The 18,193-nt window shown below is 40.5% G+C and overlaps 1 protein-coding gene across 1 annotated transcript; it reads right to left on the minus strand.

The window, feature by feature from the left end:
• Nucleotides 1–1,485: 1,485 nt before the first annotated feature.
• LOC111232564 (centromere protein F-like) lies at nucleotides 1,486–15,155 on the minus strand. Its single transcript, XM_022760140.1, has 13 exons — nucleotides 14,976–15,155; nucleotides 14,005–14,130; nucleotides 13,719–13,847; nucleotides 11,540–11,692; nucleotides 10,507–10,642; nucleotides 9,360–10,052; nucleotides 8,545–9,149; nucleotides 6,860–7,711; nucleotides 6,150–6,493; nucleotides 5,871–5,970; nucleotides 4,774–5,368; nucleotides 4,326–4,457; nucleotides 1,486–3,480 (listed from the first exon to the last, which is right to left on the minus strand). The coding sequence occupies exons 1-12, from the start codon at nucleotides 15,153–15,155 to the stop codon at nucleotides 4,339–4,341; spliced, it is 4,032 nt and encodes a 1,343-aa protein (XP_022615861.1). The 3' UTR covers nucleotides 1,486–3,480; nucleotides 4,326–4,338.
• Between the last annotated feature and the right edge of the window lie 3,038 nt (nucleotides 15,156–18,193).

An 18,193-nucleotide genomic window follows, 5' to 3' on the forward strand; every position in this document is an offset into this window, starting at 1 on the left:
ACTACACTTGGTAACCTTTAATTAAGAAAGAAAAAAAAAAAACAACTTTGGAGAAAAGGCCCAAGAGCCTCACATGCAAACAGATTCTAAAATCCGAGCAGCCTACAAAGTGAAAATAAACACAATCGGTCTCTTTTCAAAAATACTTGTTACAACTTTCAGTAACCCCCCCCCCCCCCTGAAAGAAATTAATTTTGCATGTCTTACCTTCAGATTGGAGAAATGTTGCTATCCAAGTTCGCCTCATGCAGTATGTGCCATATGTCACCACTCAACACTCAGCGAGGAGCTCGGCATGTGTGTGTGTGTGTATATTGTGAAAGTGCATGTGTGTTTTCTCCTTGGAAGGTGTTTCCCTATTCTCGTGACCCTACATCACTCTGACAGAAGAGAGCAGATCGGAGGAGGAGGAAGAGGACGAGGACGAGGAGGAGGAGGAGAAGGAGGAGGAAGGGACCGAGGCGTCAGTGACTGTGAAGTCCATTACAGTGCAGTGAGTGTGATTAACTACCGTCACTGCGGAGGAAGAGCAGAGGGCCTGGAGTTTCCTGAGCTGGACGTGGGGGGGCTTAGTTCTGTAAATCCTTCGCCTTTCCAACTTCTGTCTTTTTGGGAAGTAAAAAGAGACACTTGTTTCTTCAAAGTCAGAGTTATGATCTACACAATTTTTCTTGTGCTTGAGGAGGAATTGCATCATGAAATAAAACAGACTCTAAAGTTGGAAAGCCTAACTCCTCAATACACCCTTTGATTCTTTGATCTAAGTCTGCTCCTTAAAAGCTTTCAGTACCTTCTCAACAATGTGTTCATGACCAAGAGGCAAAGGAAGAGGACTTTGGTAATTGCGGAAATGCTGATGTGATTTAACCAAGATATTCCAGTTAGACACTTTGAGGCTCTCGTCATTGGACCATGGCACTCATTAGTAACTGACAGCGGGTCAAACAGACATACCATGACAACATGAAGTATGAAGTACAAAGAACACAGCTTGACTTATTGACTCAAAGGTGCGCAAAGATAAATTAATCCAAAGAGAGACAACAGTTAAATTAAAAGCAAGCCTTTTATTCTAGCCGCAAAAATAACTCAGATACATTCACATCAAAGTGTCCAAAACAAGGCAACAAGATATACAGTGAGCTTCCCTGCCCAAAGTCCGACCTTCCCACCTCACTGCCAAAAAACTACAGATCCCAGAGATATGAAGGCAGCTGAAAGGGAGGGTGTGTGGGTGTGTGTGTGTGTGTGTGTGTGTGTGTGTGTGTGTGTGTGTGTGTGTGTGTGTGTGTGTGTGTGTGTGTGTGTGTGTGTGTGTGTGTGTGTGTGTGTGTGTGTGTGTGTGTGTGTGTTCGTGTATGTGTCAACATGGCAATGGCATCGAGTCATGGTAGTAACAGTCCACTCTGTTCTGAACCGAGATAACAAGCCAAGAACAGAAAGGAACAACTCTTTTTAAAAAAAAAAAAAAGAAAAACACTCCACACTTTTAACACATACGTGTCTACAAACCTTCATATTAAATAATCTCAAATATCACTTAAAGACAGCACAACAAGGTTTTAATGGATAGGTTTACATTTTTGTAAGTAATCCTTAAAACAATGCACACGTGCTATTACGTATATTAAAAGAAAAAATGGTTGTTTTAATTGTTCCTCCTGTCCATACGGGCTGCAAGACAACATTTCCTGAAGCAATTTCAACATCATTAAAAAGGGGGAGCAAGCCACTGAATGGTACAAATATGTCTTATGAATAAACTGAAAATTTACTGTCCCATCACCAACCGAGCTAAGCTCATAGAGCTTCATTTTCCCTCTTCAGTAACTATTTTATTGGACAAAATGGTGTACAAGGGTGAAGAAAATGTCAAATAAACAGAACAGTAGGGAAAATAGAGAAAATCCAGGAGCTGTTGTGACTAATATACTGGCCAGTATAGTCATTACGTCACCAAACTTCCAGACCAAATATCTTGCAGACATGCAGATCAGTCACTGTACCACTTTCTGATGTGACCAGGACTGAAGTCAGACTGTTGAAGTTTCAAATGAGCGACTAAAGTTTAGAGTGTGTTTTCTATACAGAACGAAGACTGGATTTTGTCCCCTCTCTCTTACACCAAAACAACTTTAGAAAGTGATCTCTTTGCAGCCAGGAGACTGGAGAGGCAATTTCAACAACCAGTAGCCCTTTCAACATACCTATGGGCATGTGAGTATGGTAGAACTAGAACTATTGACTAGAACTTGGAACAATGTGGACCTATCCTTTCACTAACCCACTATCCAGTCAAACGTTAAAGGCAAGCAGAGTGGTCATTATCCTCTGATATAGGGCATAATACAAACTGTACATGAACTCCAAACTCATCTACAAAATCTACAGTGTACATACATGTGGCCTACTGTTGTCTATGGCACAGTAACAAATGTGCAAGAAACAAAATCTACCAAAAATGGTCAATCAATCAAATAAATTATATCTGATTAAATATAAGAAACCAACAGAATTCATCTCATGCTCTGCTAATAAAAATAAAGTAAATGCATGTTTAGTTCGTGGTAAGTTCATCACAGAGCTAATGACTAATGAGCACTCGTTAGTGTAAGACAGAGAAGCAAAGCAGCAAAAGGATGAGAGAGGGAGCGCAGTGTGTATCACCATACATGGAGCGGAAACCAATGGAAGTTGGACTGAGTCATAGACGTGCTCGGCCCTCTCTCTCTCTCTCTCTCCCCCACACACACACACACACACACACACGCACACACGGGTATACAAACAGTAACATCAAGATGAGAACACACATGTTCATATTCACAGCTAAAGTCTCACACGCTCGTCCACTATGGTTTCACACATTTTTTGTAAACAGTTGTCCTCTAATAACACACATTCAAGTGTCCATAAATAAGCCACCTCAAGAATTAAAATGAAAAAATTATACATCACATTTTCACAACAGGCCTGTCTTGGCGTCACCCCTTTTGACAACAAGTCAAACTTATCTAGACAAGTGCTTATTTAGAAAAAGGTCAAGTAGGCACTGTTTCATTCAAAGAAGGCTGAGGCTAGACCCATAAGTTACTAAAAACTAAACAGTCCCTTTGGAAAAGTGGTCGTTAACTTCAAGAAACATCAAGAAACATCACTAAATCACCACCTCTGCACCTAAATATTCAGGTGGGTGTAAAGTCACTGAATCATGATGGATAGCAAAGTCTCCACACAGCAATTAGAGAATAAACTAGTGACCATTAAGACATTTTAGATCCACAGTGGAGGTGTTTATTCTGCCAGCGCAGGACCCTTTACCTGAACACATGTGTATAGAGGTCCGTGGGTGACTACAGCACTTTTTTAACTGATCCTGTGTTGGTTTGAAGGTCTGAACTGCTTCAGGTTGCTGGTGACTGGAGTGTCCCTGTGGAGCTGCCGCAGTGATCAGTTCTGTTCAGTTCAGTCCCACCAGACCTGTAGACACCCAGCATGAAAATTAGTAAGATTATCTTTGTCTTTAATAGAGCCAAAATCTTAACCAAATAAAAAAAAGGCAACAATCTTCCAATAACAATTCAGCACAGTAACACAGTAATTTTGAGACTATATTTTTTAAAAGTGTGGTGATATTCTTAATTTTCTTTATTGTCAATAAATCCACACTGTTGGTTTTGGTGTTTTAACGTGATTTGTTGACAACAACAAAAATACAGAATAACAACAACAGGTTTGTCCATAAAGTCAGATCACTCCACTGGAGGCAAGAAACCATCACTTTTATTTAACAGCTGAACCAGATGATTTGCTTCAGAAGCCAAATGAATTACATAACAAAGTTTGTAAAATTAATGATTTATAAAGTTCTGAGACTGTTTTGAAGTCTCCTAAGGAGACACATTTAAACATGTCATCTATATCCGTATTACCTTATATAACTCTAATATTATCAATGATAAAGAGGATAAAACAGTAAACTGAACACGACAACACATAAAACAATCTGTGGACAGAGGTTATTTATCTCCAGTGCACTCTCTGTTTAGCTTCAAATATGGTGAAGTTCAAAGCTAAACACTTACTTTCATTTATTTGTATGCGTCAACACTTTTAGTCTAAATAATATAATTTGTAAAATGTGTCCTGTCAGGACCTTTAACACCATGATACTGTCGTCTTAAAATATAAAAACCTATTCAGAAAATAAATGTACAGTTAAGCTACTTATTATAACTTAATGTGCTTTTTGAATTTCTCAGTTCTTGGGACATGTAATTTACTTAAAGTCTACATCAATTTTCTCGGTGGGCTCTGGAGGTTACCTGTAGCTGCGTTTTAATCCGTCTCCTCCTCCTGTCTCAGGTCTTTCTGAGGAGCAGGTACGACAGTTGTCCCTAACAAACCTCTTCTCACAATGTAAGGACATGAGGCACCACTTGGGATGTCGGCAAAACCTGCAGGACGGAAAGAGGGGGAGAAGGAATGAATAAGAGGATTAAGGGACAGTAGATGAAGGACTAAGTGTCAAAGCACAAAAATAAATAAAGAGAGGAGACAGAAGGAAAAGATCACAGGCAGAAGGAACTTCTGTTTTCTGTACATTACAGGGTCAGAAAGTCAGTTTTTTGTCATTTGTTTTGTCAGGTAAGAACTTGAACTTTGAAGTTTGTCATAGTATCATGCAGTGCCTGGGAATATAAATGGAAATATGTCATATTGCTTATTTTTGTTTTCCCAACTGACTGTTTCAGTTTTTCAGCTAATAGTTACCTTTCATGACAACTTCCGGCAGTCCATAAGGTTCATACTCTGTGTCGTCAAAGGCGGCTGACAGCTGCGTCCTGTTACGGCGGATTCTTTCAGCCAGACGGGCTGGGTCAGCAGGGATAGGGAAGGAACCTGAAAACAAGATTTTGTCTGCTGACTCTGCTCCTTCCAATAGTGGGACAGGGGAGACAGGAGGGGAGTCCACTATATCTTCTTCATCCACTTCTTCCTCCGTCTGTGTGTAAGCGCAGTGGAGTTCGGATGCCGTTGGAGCACTGCGAGAATAAAATATCTCCTCTGTTTGACTGCAGACACTTTTCATTTCTGTCCTAACAGCGCTGTCTGAAGAATCATTGGTGTTTATTTCATTAGTTGCTCTGGAAGCGTTGGGTTTGGCTTCAGGATTCCCTGGGTGACACTCTGTTGTTTTGGTCTTATTTAGCCCTGAGACTTTATGGAGATCTTTGGTAACGTGTTGTTGACCCGTTTTCTCTGATGACATTTGGATGAGTTCATTGTCTCTCTTGTCTTTGTGATGTGTTGGACAGGTGTCTGACCATTGTAATACGATGATCTCCTGGTTTTCTTTTTCAGATTCCTGCATCAAGACACAAAACACAGCAGGCCTGTTAATCCAACACGTGGACAAAAAATTATGCACATAACTGTAAGTCTAAACTGAAAACTGTAGCATTTTTCCCACCTAAAGACAAGCACTGAGGACAAACAGGTGCTTTGAATTCTGAAAACATATGACACTTTATTTTACTGGAGCTTAATTCCCTAATCATTGGGAAAGATTTTTACTTTCTAATTTGGAATTCCCTGTAGGAAAGTAGCAAAAGCTCTATATAAATACATATTCAGTCATTATTCATTTATTATTGGAAACTCTCCACATGCTGAACTGCATGCTTCCCTGTAGACAGATTCAGCTGGCTTGCTGTGCACTGATTAAATTAAACAGTAAATCATGTCACTGGAAAAACAAATTCAGTCCTCACACCTTTTAAATGGACTGCATTTATTTGATATAAAGAGCCACAGATGCATAGTGGTCTGGTATGTAAGTGAGAGATAGTTTTAAAAAAGAAAATCACCTTGTCGATCTTGGCAGTGTCCTGATTGTATTCCTGAAGTGCTGCAGTCTTTTTAGAGGAGTGGAAACTCTTTGGTTCAGGAAGGTTGCTGTGCTGCAGTCTTGTGGTAAAACAAGAAAAAATGTTTATTCCAAGCATACACACAGGAAGACCACAGAAGCCTTCATATAGACATACATTAAACAGTACAAATATACATAATCACCTTAAATACATGCATTTAACACTCAAATGTATGTTACTGCCACATTTTCCATTGCTTCTGTAAGAGTGTGTTACCTGGAGAATAACATGCGGCCCTGCAGCTTGTTGGAAGAGGAGGAGAGGAGTACCTCATCTTCTCTGATGACTGTTACATTACCAGTGCTCTCCTGAATACCCTGTGTGGGCGACTGAGCCTGGCCAGTCAGAGTCAGACCCTGGCTGTGGGTCATCTCATCAGTCTGCTCCTGGTTTGAGTGGGATTGTCTGACAGCAGAGCTCCTGTCCTGGTTATCTTTGTTGGGAAGCAACGGGTCAAATGTTGGAGTTGTTTGGGAGGCCAGTCTCCACAGTACAAGCTCCTCAGCTTGCTGCTGGGTCTTCTCAGAGAGAGCCCGAACCTTCTTCTGCAGTGCCACCACCTGGACAGGACAGAAAAGACAGGGTGGACTGAATAAAAATTAAACTGACATTTCTAATAAAAAATATAACAATATTCAAGTCAATCTTTACACAGTAATTCAGATAACTTGGAATGTCTCAAGTTTTTTAAAACATTTAGTTGAAAAGAAAATGGATTCATGTTTTTCATTAATGATTTAATATACTGTAGATCGATTACATTTAAATTTCCTAGCAAAGATTACAAACACCTACAATGTAAACTCAATTATAAATTTAATTTTCCTGCCTATCTGACTAACTTAGCAACATATTTTTGGCTCTCTTCTTCAATAAGACATATCACATCACTGCTGTGATAGTAAGATGTAGCACATGGTCACTACCTGTTCCTCTAGGTGGTTGACATGAAGCTGAGATACTTCATCCAGCTCTTCTTCACCCCTTGTTGTCTTTTTAGCTTCCCTTTTTAAATCTCCTCCTTCATCTTCCCTCCTCCTCCTCTCATTCTGCAGTAGCGACTCCTGGCCCTCAGCGGTGATGTCATTCTGCTCACTAGGTGGCCTCTGCTCCGTCAAGCAGAACACAACAGCATTTCCTGCGTTTTGGCTTTGCTTGAATGGATCTTCTTGGTTTTCACTTACAGTCTGTAATGCCAGGCTGCTGGTGTCTGAGACGGTGAAGCCTACTATTTTTTGTTTCAGCAGCCGATTCTCCTGTTGCAGAGCGAGCAGTTCTGCAACCACGTCTTCTGTTGCTCCATCTTGAACGCACTCAGTGTCTTCCAATACACAAGCGGAGTCATGGTTACTGTCAGTCTTGTTTGAGTCTACAGAGCCTGGACGCTGTTCCCCTAACAATAGTGCTTCACTGTCTTCTTCACTGCCAACAGGTGTTGGTGTTTCAGCATCAAATGTCACAGTCTTTGGTTGATCTGCATCTCTCTGTGCAGTAGAGTCACCGACCGCCAGTGAGGTTGTAGTGTGAAAGGTGACATCGCAGTCCTTTTCCGCCTTCGGTTGGAGCTCTATGGTGTCCGCCAACTTCTCATCTCTCTCTTTGACCTCTTTGACCTCTTTTTCAGCCTTGAATGCATCCAGCTCTTGTTTGCATCGCTGCAGTTCCTCTCCCTGGCTGAGGAGGGCACTCTCCTTCTCCTGTAGCTCAGCTAGAAGGCCTGAGATGTGCTGACTCTGCTTCTCAAAGGCCATGGTTAGCTGCTGGGTCTGACGTGTCACCTGAGGAGACAAAAAAAGATTTAAAAAAAAGCTGAAGAGAGAAAAAACATGCAATAAACCACTACACCCTGTACTTCACTGTGTTTTAAGAAAAGCTACACACCACAGAGCAAAGATGGCAGTTCCTATGGAAACTTTCAGTGTTCAGTGAGTTGCATACTTGATTTATTTAGTCAATTCTCACGTCTGCCATTATCTGTCGATATGGTAATCTCAGTCTAAAAACCAAAAGCGTACTAGGAGAAATTGTGAACATCATTGGTGTAAATTTAAATGATCTTTGCTACTTATATCAACTCAGAGCCCCGCAGAAAGCTCAGGTCTACTTACTGGACTCCTAGTGCTGTTTACACAAAGAGTTGAAAGTGCTTTCATCAGAACAGTGGGTTTACCTCATTAGAATAGGCACAAATTTCCATTCCATCAGCTATCGGCTTTTTGAACAATATGTAAATGTGGCCTTTTTCATTGCTGTAATAAATCCCTTTTAATCAGTGATATCTATTTAATAATGCCTAAATATATAATGTTTTCCTGCATCCCAATACCACTCTTCTATCAGAACCAAAGTATCATGGTCAATAAGTGACATACAGAATAAGCAGTGACATAAATACAGTGACCAACATGCAGTTACACGTGTGCAGTTTCTGAAGTGTTATAGAACCGAGGATCAAATCTAGACATTTTATATTTGGCTATAATTACTTCTTTGTGAACCAATTACTTATTATTCAATATGTAAAATTGTTTTCTTTGCATCTTGTAAATATAAATTGTTTTACCAGGGCTGGACAAACTTCATATATCAATGTATATCCACTATTATTTACCTGGCTCTGCAGGGCCTCTAGTTTAACCTGGTACTGCTTAGCACGTTCTGTCTCCTTTTCTTTCTCCTTCTGCAGACGCTCCACCTCTTTTGCCCAACCTGAGGGGGCAGACTCACATTTCTGGAGGTCAGAAAGAGCTTCTTGCTGGTCTGACAGAGAAGACCCTCCCATATAGTTTTGTCTGGTGTCTTCCAGGTCAGAGGCCACTTGACCTGTTCGCCCCTCATCTAGCAGAGGTGAACGTTCAGGATCTATCACTGTTTGACCTTCTTGAATGAGATTTTCTGTCGCCTGAGAAACAAGCATGTTGAGTTGGTTGGTGGACTGGCAGAAGAGGAGGTGCTGCTCTGGAGAATGGAGGAGTTTGTTGCCACAGTGAACAATGTTGGAGTTGAGCTCATCATCATGGAGAGTCAGGTATGTCAGTGGACTGTTGGCAACTGACAGTTTCTCCTCTTCCAGTGAGTCTTCTTTTCTGTTGCGCTTTAATTCTTCCAATTCAGCTTCAAGTTCTGCCAGTTTTGTGCTCAGCTCCTTCTTTACATCTATGTCTGTGTTCATTATTTGGTTCCTCTCCTCTTCCTCTCTCTTTCTCTCTTCTCGTTCTAAAGCCAACTGGGCTTTCACCTCTGATAGCTGTTTCTTCAGCTGGATATTGAGCTCTATCATTTCACTCTCTCTGTCTTGCAGCACTTTGTTTTTCTCCTCCTCCTGCTCCAGTCTCTCCTTCTTTTCTCCTAACTCCCTTCTGCTCTTCATCTCTGTCTCCAAAGCAGCCATGGCCTTCCTCAACCTTTCTGTCTCAGCCCTCTCACTCTCCAGCTCTGCTCTCCATTCCTTGTCTTGTTCCTCCTTCTCCACAGCCTGACTGGCATGTTTGCGGCTGAGCTGTTTGAGCCGGGTCCTGGCTTCTGCCTCAGCCCGTCGTTGGGCTTCAAGGTCCTCCAGTCGTTTCTGGAGTTCTTCGCGCACATCTTTTATCTCTGAACGCAGCATGGCATTCTCCCTCTGGAGGTCTTCAGAGGCTTTGCCCTGCTTGGGCTTGAGCGAAGGTGTTGTTTCGTCCATAGAGGTGTTGCTGGGAACATCAGTAGTAGAATGAGAGGAACTTGAGGGTACATGATCAAATGTGGAGTGCTTCTTCATCCCAGAGCTGTCACACTCTATCTCCTCATTTCTGCTCTTGTTCTCTTCCTCGTTTCTTTTTCTTCTGTTTCCTCCCCTTTGTAAACTCTCAGACTCTGTGGAGATAAGGACAGTGATGTGTTCAGAGTCAATGCCTTCTCCTGGCTCTCTGTCAGAAGGGTAAGATGCTGTAATCTCTGCCCTCCTTTCATCCACGCCCTCTTCCTCTTCCTTCTTCTGCTCTGCTCGGGTGGTAGCGGTGGGCCTCTTGGTGTGAGCTGACGGTCGAGGATGAAGAGCGTAAGAAGGCTGAGGGGAGAAACTCTGGCCAACAGGGCAAAACTGCACAGGTTGTAGAGGGGGTGCTTGTGCAGCTTTTTGCTCTGGAGTTAAAAGGAAAGAGATACAAATAGTGAGTTTTAAGAGACCACACAAGAACTGAGAAATAATAACCTGGTTGAAAAGCAGTAAATAAAGAGTTTATCTGTCTTTTTTTTTTTTTTAAATGAACACATTACTGGAATTGATTATAGAAAATGATATATCATTGACCAGCAGGTGGCAGCACGGGGCTTCTACATTAAAGGGGAATTAACACAGCACCTACTGTAGAGCATACATGAATGTCAAGCACTTGGACATTGATTATGTAAGTGGATGAGTCTTAATGACTTATTTTTTCTGTACTAAACTCCCTTGTGGAGGGAGAAGAGAGAAAAAAGAAAATCTCTCTACCTGATGTCTAGTTCGATAACATCAAACTAACATAATTATTATCAGTATAGATTCCATGACTGATGGATTTGTCCTCTCTCCCAACCACATCTCGCTCCTCACCCTGTAGTTCTTTGAGGAGACGCAGGGCGTCGGCTTTCTCCTCTGCCAGTCTCCTCCCCTCTTCTTCTAGACCTTGCTCCCTCTTCCTGCTCTGCTCCAGACTCAGTGCCACACCCTCCGCCTCGCGCACTGCCTCCTAATACGAGGGTAAAAAATACAAATGAGGTGATTTAAGCACATTCAAATTCTCCACTGTAAGGATTGAATTCATTTAAGGTTGTACAAAGGGTTCAGATACGTTGGACAGATCGCCTCTCAGCTGAAACTTATCAATATACATTGGCCTCTTAAATGTTGTGCAAATTGTAAATGTTATACAGGAATGTTGACTTTAAAGCATCTACATCTGCTTGTGAGTGTTTCTTCCAGATAAGACATCTTTAATTTCTCACATTTTAAAACTTGGCCATTAATAACTAGATAAGGAAAGTATACCACCTCTGCCAGCAGTGCCTTTTTATTAGTTGCACCTGCAATATTTGTATTTGCGCAGCAGGACTTCCAGATAAGGAATGACTGATAAGGAATGTATGCATGTAGAGCTACATAGAGAATAGCGTCACAATAGCAATAAACCATATACAAATAAGCCACAGACAAAGGCAGCATTAGTATCGATGTTGAAAGCTGGTATACATGTAATTAGCTGCCACAAACAAACAACTCTGGAGTGTTAAACTTCCTCTGCAGTGTGGCTGTATTAAACTTTGGTCTGGTATTTTAATGCAAAGCTTTAGCAAAAGCTTTCTAATGCATAAGGACACCAGTTTTCCTTATGTGCAATTTCAGCAGTTTACCATCAAGATTCAATATTTCATCAGGCAATATCAGGCACCGCATCTTTTTTGGCTCTGTGAAATTTCCCCCAATGCTACACCTTTATTAAATGCATGATTCATAATTAATTAGACTGACATATGGCACATTGAGATGTTTTTTAAAAATTTACAGAGTTCCTTACATACCCACTGCTCAGCTAATGAATAATTGACGCACAAGACTCAGGACCACCACTAGCATGTATGTGTATTACCGTCAGTTTGACTTGTGTCTGTGCTTCTTTCTTCTGGCTATCCAGCAGCTGTTTCTCCGTCCACTTCAGTTTCTCTTTCAGCGTGTCCAACTCTTTGTCCAATGCTTGTTTCTGTAGAGACAACTGATAGAGGATATTATGACTCAGCAGCTGCTAGAAAATAGGGAAAATGAAATCAAAGACAATGACGAAGACAAGGGATACGAGAAAAAAGATCAAGTTAGGGGGTAAAAACAACAAAGAAGAAATAAAGACTGGATGGCTGTTGTTGTAGGCGTAGGAATCAGGACCAGCGAAGGGAACAGGAAGCAGGAGAGCAATCAGTGATCAATACCGAGCATAAGCTGTGTCTGATGTATTTTTCTACCTCTCCAGGGAAACTAAATGAAGACTAAACAAGCTGATCGGCTTCCCATCAGTGCTCATATAAAATTCTGCACGTTATTTCATGTCATTGTACACACGAGCAGTATGCTGATAGCGTTACTGTGAGCAGCAGTGTTGTACACTAAGTACAACGCTGCTGTTCCAATTTTAGTGCTCACATTACATTTACTAATCCAACAAATTAGTTGTTACTGTCATGCTACCTCCACATCATTGTTGGAAATAGCAACATAAACAGTACAGTGTATGAAATAGTGAACAAGCTGATAAAAAAAAACCTCATGGTGGAAATTCCTTACTATAAACATTAAGAGAACGTGTTTGTGATGGTCATAAGTGAAACAACCTCCGCCACTAGTTTGGAGTTTGTTCTATAATATTTATTGACCCAATCATTCTAAGTAAGCCCAGAACAATTAATTTATAAATCTAAGAAATTAAATGTTAATGTCATAAATAGTGTAACTTACAACTTTTTTCCAGAAGTAGTTCATTATTATTGAGAGAAGAAGCAGGGACTGTGTAAATGCAACACTGCAACAATCCTCATAAATTATATCTACATGCCAATCAAATCAGCAGATCATTTTTGAAATACCAGTTTTTTGGAAGATTTTATTCAAATGTCTCCTCATGGCTGTAATGATCTCCTGTTCACAATGCTAGTCCATCTACTGCATTGAAAAACTTAAAAGAGAGTCTATAAAGTTATTGAGATTCTATGGGTTACCCATGAGTGAAAAGGCAGTGTAAATTGGTCATTTGAGTCACATGAAATGTGCACTATCAGCAGCTGTGTGTGATTTGACTCAACACACACTGTATCTCTGTTGTGTTTACTCCCTGTCACCTTATCAGATATAACGAGATAGCATCTGTGTGGTTTACAAAGGGCTTACAGTAAGGTTTTAAGAGGCATTGTGGGTAGAATAAAAGGTCATTGAATTTTTACACCATCCCTAAAAGTGCAGGCATTTTTTTTGTACTTGTTAAGAGGCTCTCCCCTGTGCTAAGACTAAAATCTGTATCACTGTTCTGTTGATAAAAATAAACACCACAGCATTCCTTCATGTAAAATAAATCCAAATAAAAAGGGGGAAAAAATGACAACACTATGTCTTAAACCACAAACACACTTTCTTCTCTGCATTCATGCATCTTGCCTCAAATACAGACCTTCACACAAATATTCCCTCCCTCTTCACCCTCATCCCGCAGCCATGCCTTCACGCCTCTCTCCATGAGAACTTGGACTGTTTCTCACACACAAGTTATAAGTTATGAGATTATTTCATGCTTCCATAACCAAAGCATTCTGCACCGTCAAACGCAGTCACACTGTCATTACCTTCGCTGCTCAACCTGTCCACTGGAGAGAAACCGAGGGGAGGGGAGGACGAAGCGGAGAGGACACGGGTGGGGAGGAAAAAAAAGAAAAAAGAAACAAGAGAGCAAGAGAGTGAAACAGAGAATGGGAGAAAACAACAAGGACAAGAAGCAAGCGTGGGAGAAGTAGTGAGATAAGTTTATTGACCTTTGGTACAAATAGTACAAGTCCCAGGAGAAAGAGAGAAGGAGAGGAGAGGGGATAGCAACAGAGAAAGCAGGAAAGAGAAACAGGAAATAGCTGAAGAAACAGTATATGTACAGACTATAACTTTGGTCCTCAGTTTCCACTGTTGATAAAATCTTATTTAAAGGCTTCATCTTGGCAAATGTATTTGTATGAAAATGCATATCAGAGGGATTATTTGCCTTGTTCATGAATACGATTATGTGCAAAACTGTGTACCTTGTCAGCCTGGGCCTGCAGGGCATTGTGGAGCGCCCTGGCCTGCTGGAGCTCCTGGTTGAGCTTATTCACCTCCTGCTGATGCTGCTTCTCCAGACAGTGCCTCTCCTTCTGAAGCTCTGTCAAGTCCTAGAGGCAAGCACACACACACACACACACACACACACACACACACACACACACACACAGAACTAAATGTGAGTCACTGTAATTCAACTGTAATGTGGAAATTTTACTTTCTCTCTCTTCCTTTAGTTGCTTCTCCATCCATCTGTCTCTGTCTTACCCTCTGATGTTGTTTCTCCAGCTCCTTAGCGCGCTGTTGGTGTTGCAGTCGGCTGCTCTCTGCATTTTGCCTCTGACACTTTAGCTCCTCTTGTAACTGCTTCAGCCTTTGCTCAGCTCCTGATGCCTGCCACACAAACACACACAACACACTCCCTTTAATACTGACAATAAGACTTCAGGTGTCAGTATTATGTTTATATATTTGGATTATTGTTTCTTGTATTGTATATTTTGTTTCAGGGCATCCTTGAAAAAGAGAGCTTGCTCTCAATGGCCTTCCCTGTATAAATAAAGGTTTGAATGAATGATCTTCGTTACCATCATTGTCTTAGCAAGTGTACCCTGCTAAAGATATTGCAATTACTGTGCAGCAATTAGTCACATATTCAATTATTCTAAAGTGTGCATGTAAATGGTCAAATTTGTGGGGATGTTTGTTTCTTTGTATATATAAGTCACTTAAACCTGTTTTATTGACTTTTTTTTTGTTTTAACACATTTGTTTTATTGTTTTCACTTTGTTTTGTAATGTGTCTTGATTGAGGTTCTGCATTTGATATTCCAACATTAGAAAAAGCATTAACATTTTGAGAGCTGTGTAGCTACTAACAAACGAGACAATGGGAGAAATGGCAGCCTCTCCCAGTCTATCCTCAGCATTGTACATTGTTTGCCAAATGGTTGGATTTCACAAAACATCAGCTGGATGGTTTTACAGCACAGAACAGAATAAGTGCTCAACATTTTCAAAGTTCCTGATAATAACAGATTGTGTAACAAGCAAAATATTCCCAACGTGTTTGTCAAAGAGAAATGTTTTGACAAATGAGGCCAACACCCATATTTTGACAAAACAGCAGAGCTTCAGGGAAATTTAGAACATTCGCACTGGTATGCAACACATTTGTTTTCAGTAGTAGTAGTAGTACCACCAGCAGTGTCAGTAGCAGGTGAAGTGTATGTTTTTACCCGTTCACTCTCCTGGGTCATGCGTGTGTGTGCCAGGCTAAGCTCGTCGCGAGCTCTCTGCAGGCTGAGATCCCTGGCAGTGAGCTCCTTCTTGCTTTGCACCATTTCATTCTGAATCGACTTCAATGTCCCAGTCTTCACAGACAGCTCCTCCTCCAGACAAGACACACGACTCTGCATTTCTGATAAAGATTCTGGTGTATGGAGAAGAGACAGAGTGACTGGTTAATAAGGTCTCAGGAAAAAAATCTCTCCCAAACATCTTTTAATTTTGAAAAAACTAAATGAAACATAAAATATAAAAAACGCAGCTTGAAACAATCAAGCTGCGAATGAGTGTTGATTTTAATCAGCAAATTCTTGATTTCTTACAAATGAACACCAATGGTCAGGGACACAACAGCAACACACAGTTGGGGTCTTCAAAAATGAGGTCAATCCATACAGACTGGCTCACTGACAACCACAGCTGCTCTCACACTCTGTATGACTCACTTCCACCAGTCCTGTGGATGTCAGGCTGCTGATTTCCAAAGTCAGGGATGAAATCAATTTTCTGTCTGTCCAATATGTATAATTTTCCCATATTTTTTACTTTTGCACTGTTCAACTTTCTAACTGAAGATCTGCACCACAATGAAAGCATCTGCTACTAACGCATATACTAAAATATTTTTACCATCAATTATAAAACTTTATATATATATATATATATATACATACACACACACACACACATACAGTTATATCTATCATAATCAGATATAACTGTAACCATAATTTGTCGTATTAACAATCTAAAAAGAACATACTGTTGTTTTCTACTATTTCTACCTTTACCATACAACCCCACTAATAAGCAAATCTGAATAAAATCCTGGAACATTAAATGATTATAGTAGAGAGCAGCATAAAAAAAAAAGAAAGAAAGAAAACCACACCTAAAATAAACAATACACTGACCCCCCCCCCCTCTGTGTCCCAGCAGCTAAAAAAAGCATTTATTATTTCACAATGAACTGTCCCCTTCCTCCTCTGAGCAAACACACATGCACAGAGTGGAGCTGAGAGAAAGAGGAGTGTTATATCACAACCATAAAGTGTACTAAGAGCCACTCTACATCATGAAGCTGGCCCAGGAGCAGGCAGAGGAGTCTCCGGCTGAGCCAGCCTCTTATGTAACAAGTGTTGTTGAGGTTACACAAAGTACATGAGATTCAGGATGATCACATTGCTTTACTTTGCTGAGGTAGTCTCACTAGAGCTGAAAACCAAACCAAAATGGATAACATTTCATCAATATTTTTGGCCAAAGATCACAATAACAACTACACACCAGCCAATCTAAAACTGCTGAATAATGTAAATATGAAAATCTGAGCCATTTTCAAAAGGTTCAAGAATAATAATATTATATCTTTATTCAGCAAATACCAATAACAAGCCCAAAACAAACAATGAATTGATCCTACTAAAAAGTGCTGAACATTAACATGGGAACTGTAGTTTATTTAGCACTTCACATCCAACAAATGCAGTTGAGTTACCAATTAGCTATTTTTGGAAATTACTGAGCATTACTTAAAAAGGAAACTATAGATTTGTAACTAATTTTTTAAGATTCTTGTCTTCAGCAGCGAAAAAATAGCCTCGGGACTGAGAAACACAGACAGGTAGTGAGGTGTAAGTACTGAGAGACCAACCCATTATTGGTTTTCCTCTTTTCATGGGATTTGTTGACAGTAGTCAAAAAATAAAATAACACCAGCCTTATCATTTCAGGACTACCAAAATCAGACCCTGGCTAATAAGCAATAATCAGCATTAATTCATTCTGACCAGAGCTTGCTGGTCATCTCTCAGTCAAAATTCAAAACCAGCTAGATCCAGCTTTTGCGGCTGCGGCCCCCAGGCTCAGGAACACCCTTCCTATTGACATATGGTTGGTCAACAATGTTGTCTGTTGTAAACAGCAACTGAAAACATTTTTGTAACCTTTTTTCATGACAGAGCTTTTATTGACACCTCTAAAACCCTGTATCAGAGCTGTTAAAAACATCTAAAATTAAAGGCCAAATTATAAAATATGCTGCCTGTCTCAAAGAAAAACAAAAAAAATTATTGGGTTAAAAAGATAACTAGAGCTGCAACTAGTAATTATAGTACTAATTATAGAACTAGTAAATATTCATTTCTCAATGAATCATTTGGTCTGAAATCATAGACAAAACAATCTTGTTTCGTCCAACCACCACTCCAAAACCCAAAAATATTGCATTTACTGTAATGTAAGGCCAAGCAAAGCAGCAAATTTGCAACCTGCAACCATCAAATGTTTGACATCTTTGCTTAAAAATGACTTAAACAATTAACTGAATATAGAAGAAGTCAATCAAAATCAAAATTGATTAATTGCCCAATTGTGCTCTCAACAGCACGGAGTAAAACCTAGAACTTGTCTTCAGTTCATGCTGGGTCCCAGTCTAACTTAACACTGTTACCCAGCAAACTTCACTAATCCTGCTTTAAGAGACAGCATGCCAGACTGAGCTGTATGTGTGAATATTTTCAAAGTGCAAATAGACGAAATCCAGTTGGGCCGTGTAACCAAGGTGATCATTTGACATCCAGACTCACTGTCTGTCACGGTCCTGTGGTCCTTCTCCTTCCCACAAATCCCCAGCTCTGACTGGCCTTGACTGATGACATCAGTGCAGGGTGTCTGGGGAGAGGATGGGGAATGTCTCCTGCCTGCTGGCCTCGTGTCATCCCGTTCCCACGGAAACGCAGCCAAGGGAGTGGAGAAGGACTCAGATTGGTCAGACGGGTGGCGGTGGGGTGTGCTCTTGTGCTGTTGTCGTGGCAACGAATCTGTGGGCACGTCTGAGAACTGGAGCCGCTGCTGAGAGGAGGAGACAAGAAGAATTAGATAAAGAGAAAAAGGAGGGCGTGAGCCTGAGCAGGGTGTCAAACTAGACAGAACATTTAAGCTGAATTTACAAACAACAGGACTCAAGCTCTTTTAATGAAGAATAACTCTTTCCTGTTGTATTCATGATACTTAAGAACTATCATGAAGTGGAGTAGAAATTATCTGTGATAATTACACTTTTGTCTGAATATGGGAAGAAGCGTGTGGGAGCTGAGAGAAAAGTCACAGATCAGGTGTGAAGAATAAAGGTAAACTGCAACAATAGCTACATTTTCTTATTTTTTTC

The sequence above is a fragment of the Seriola dumerili genome, unplaced genomic scaffold, assembly GCF_002260705.1.
Source record: "Seriola dumerili isolate Sdu_G_001 unplaced genomic scaffold, Sdu_1.0 BDQW01000331.1, whole genome shotgun sequence".
Classification (NCBI taxonomy): domain Eukaryota; kingdom Metazoa; phylum Chordata; class Actinopteri; order Carangiformes; family Carangidae; genus Seriola; species Seriola dumerili.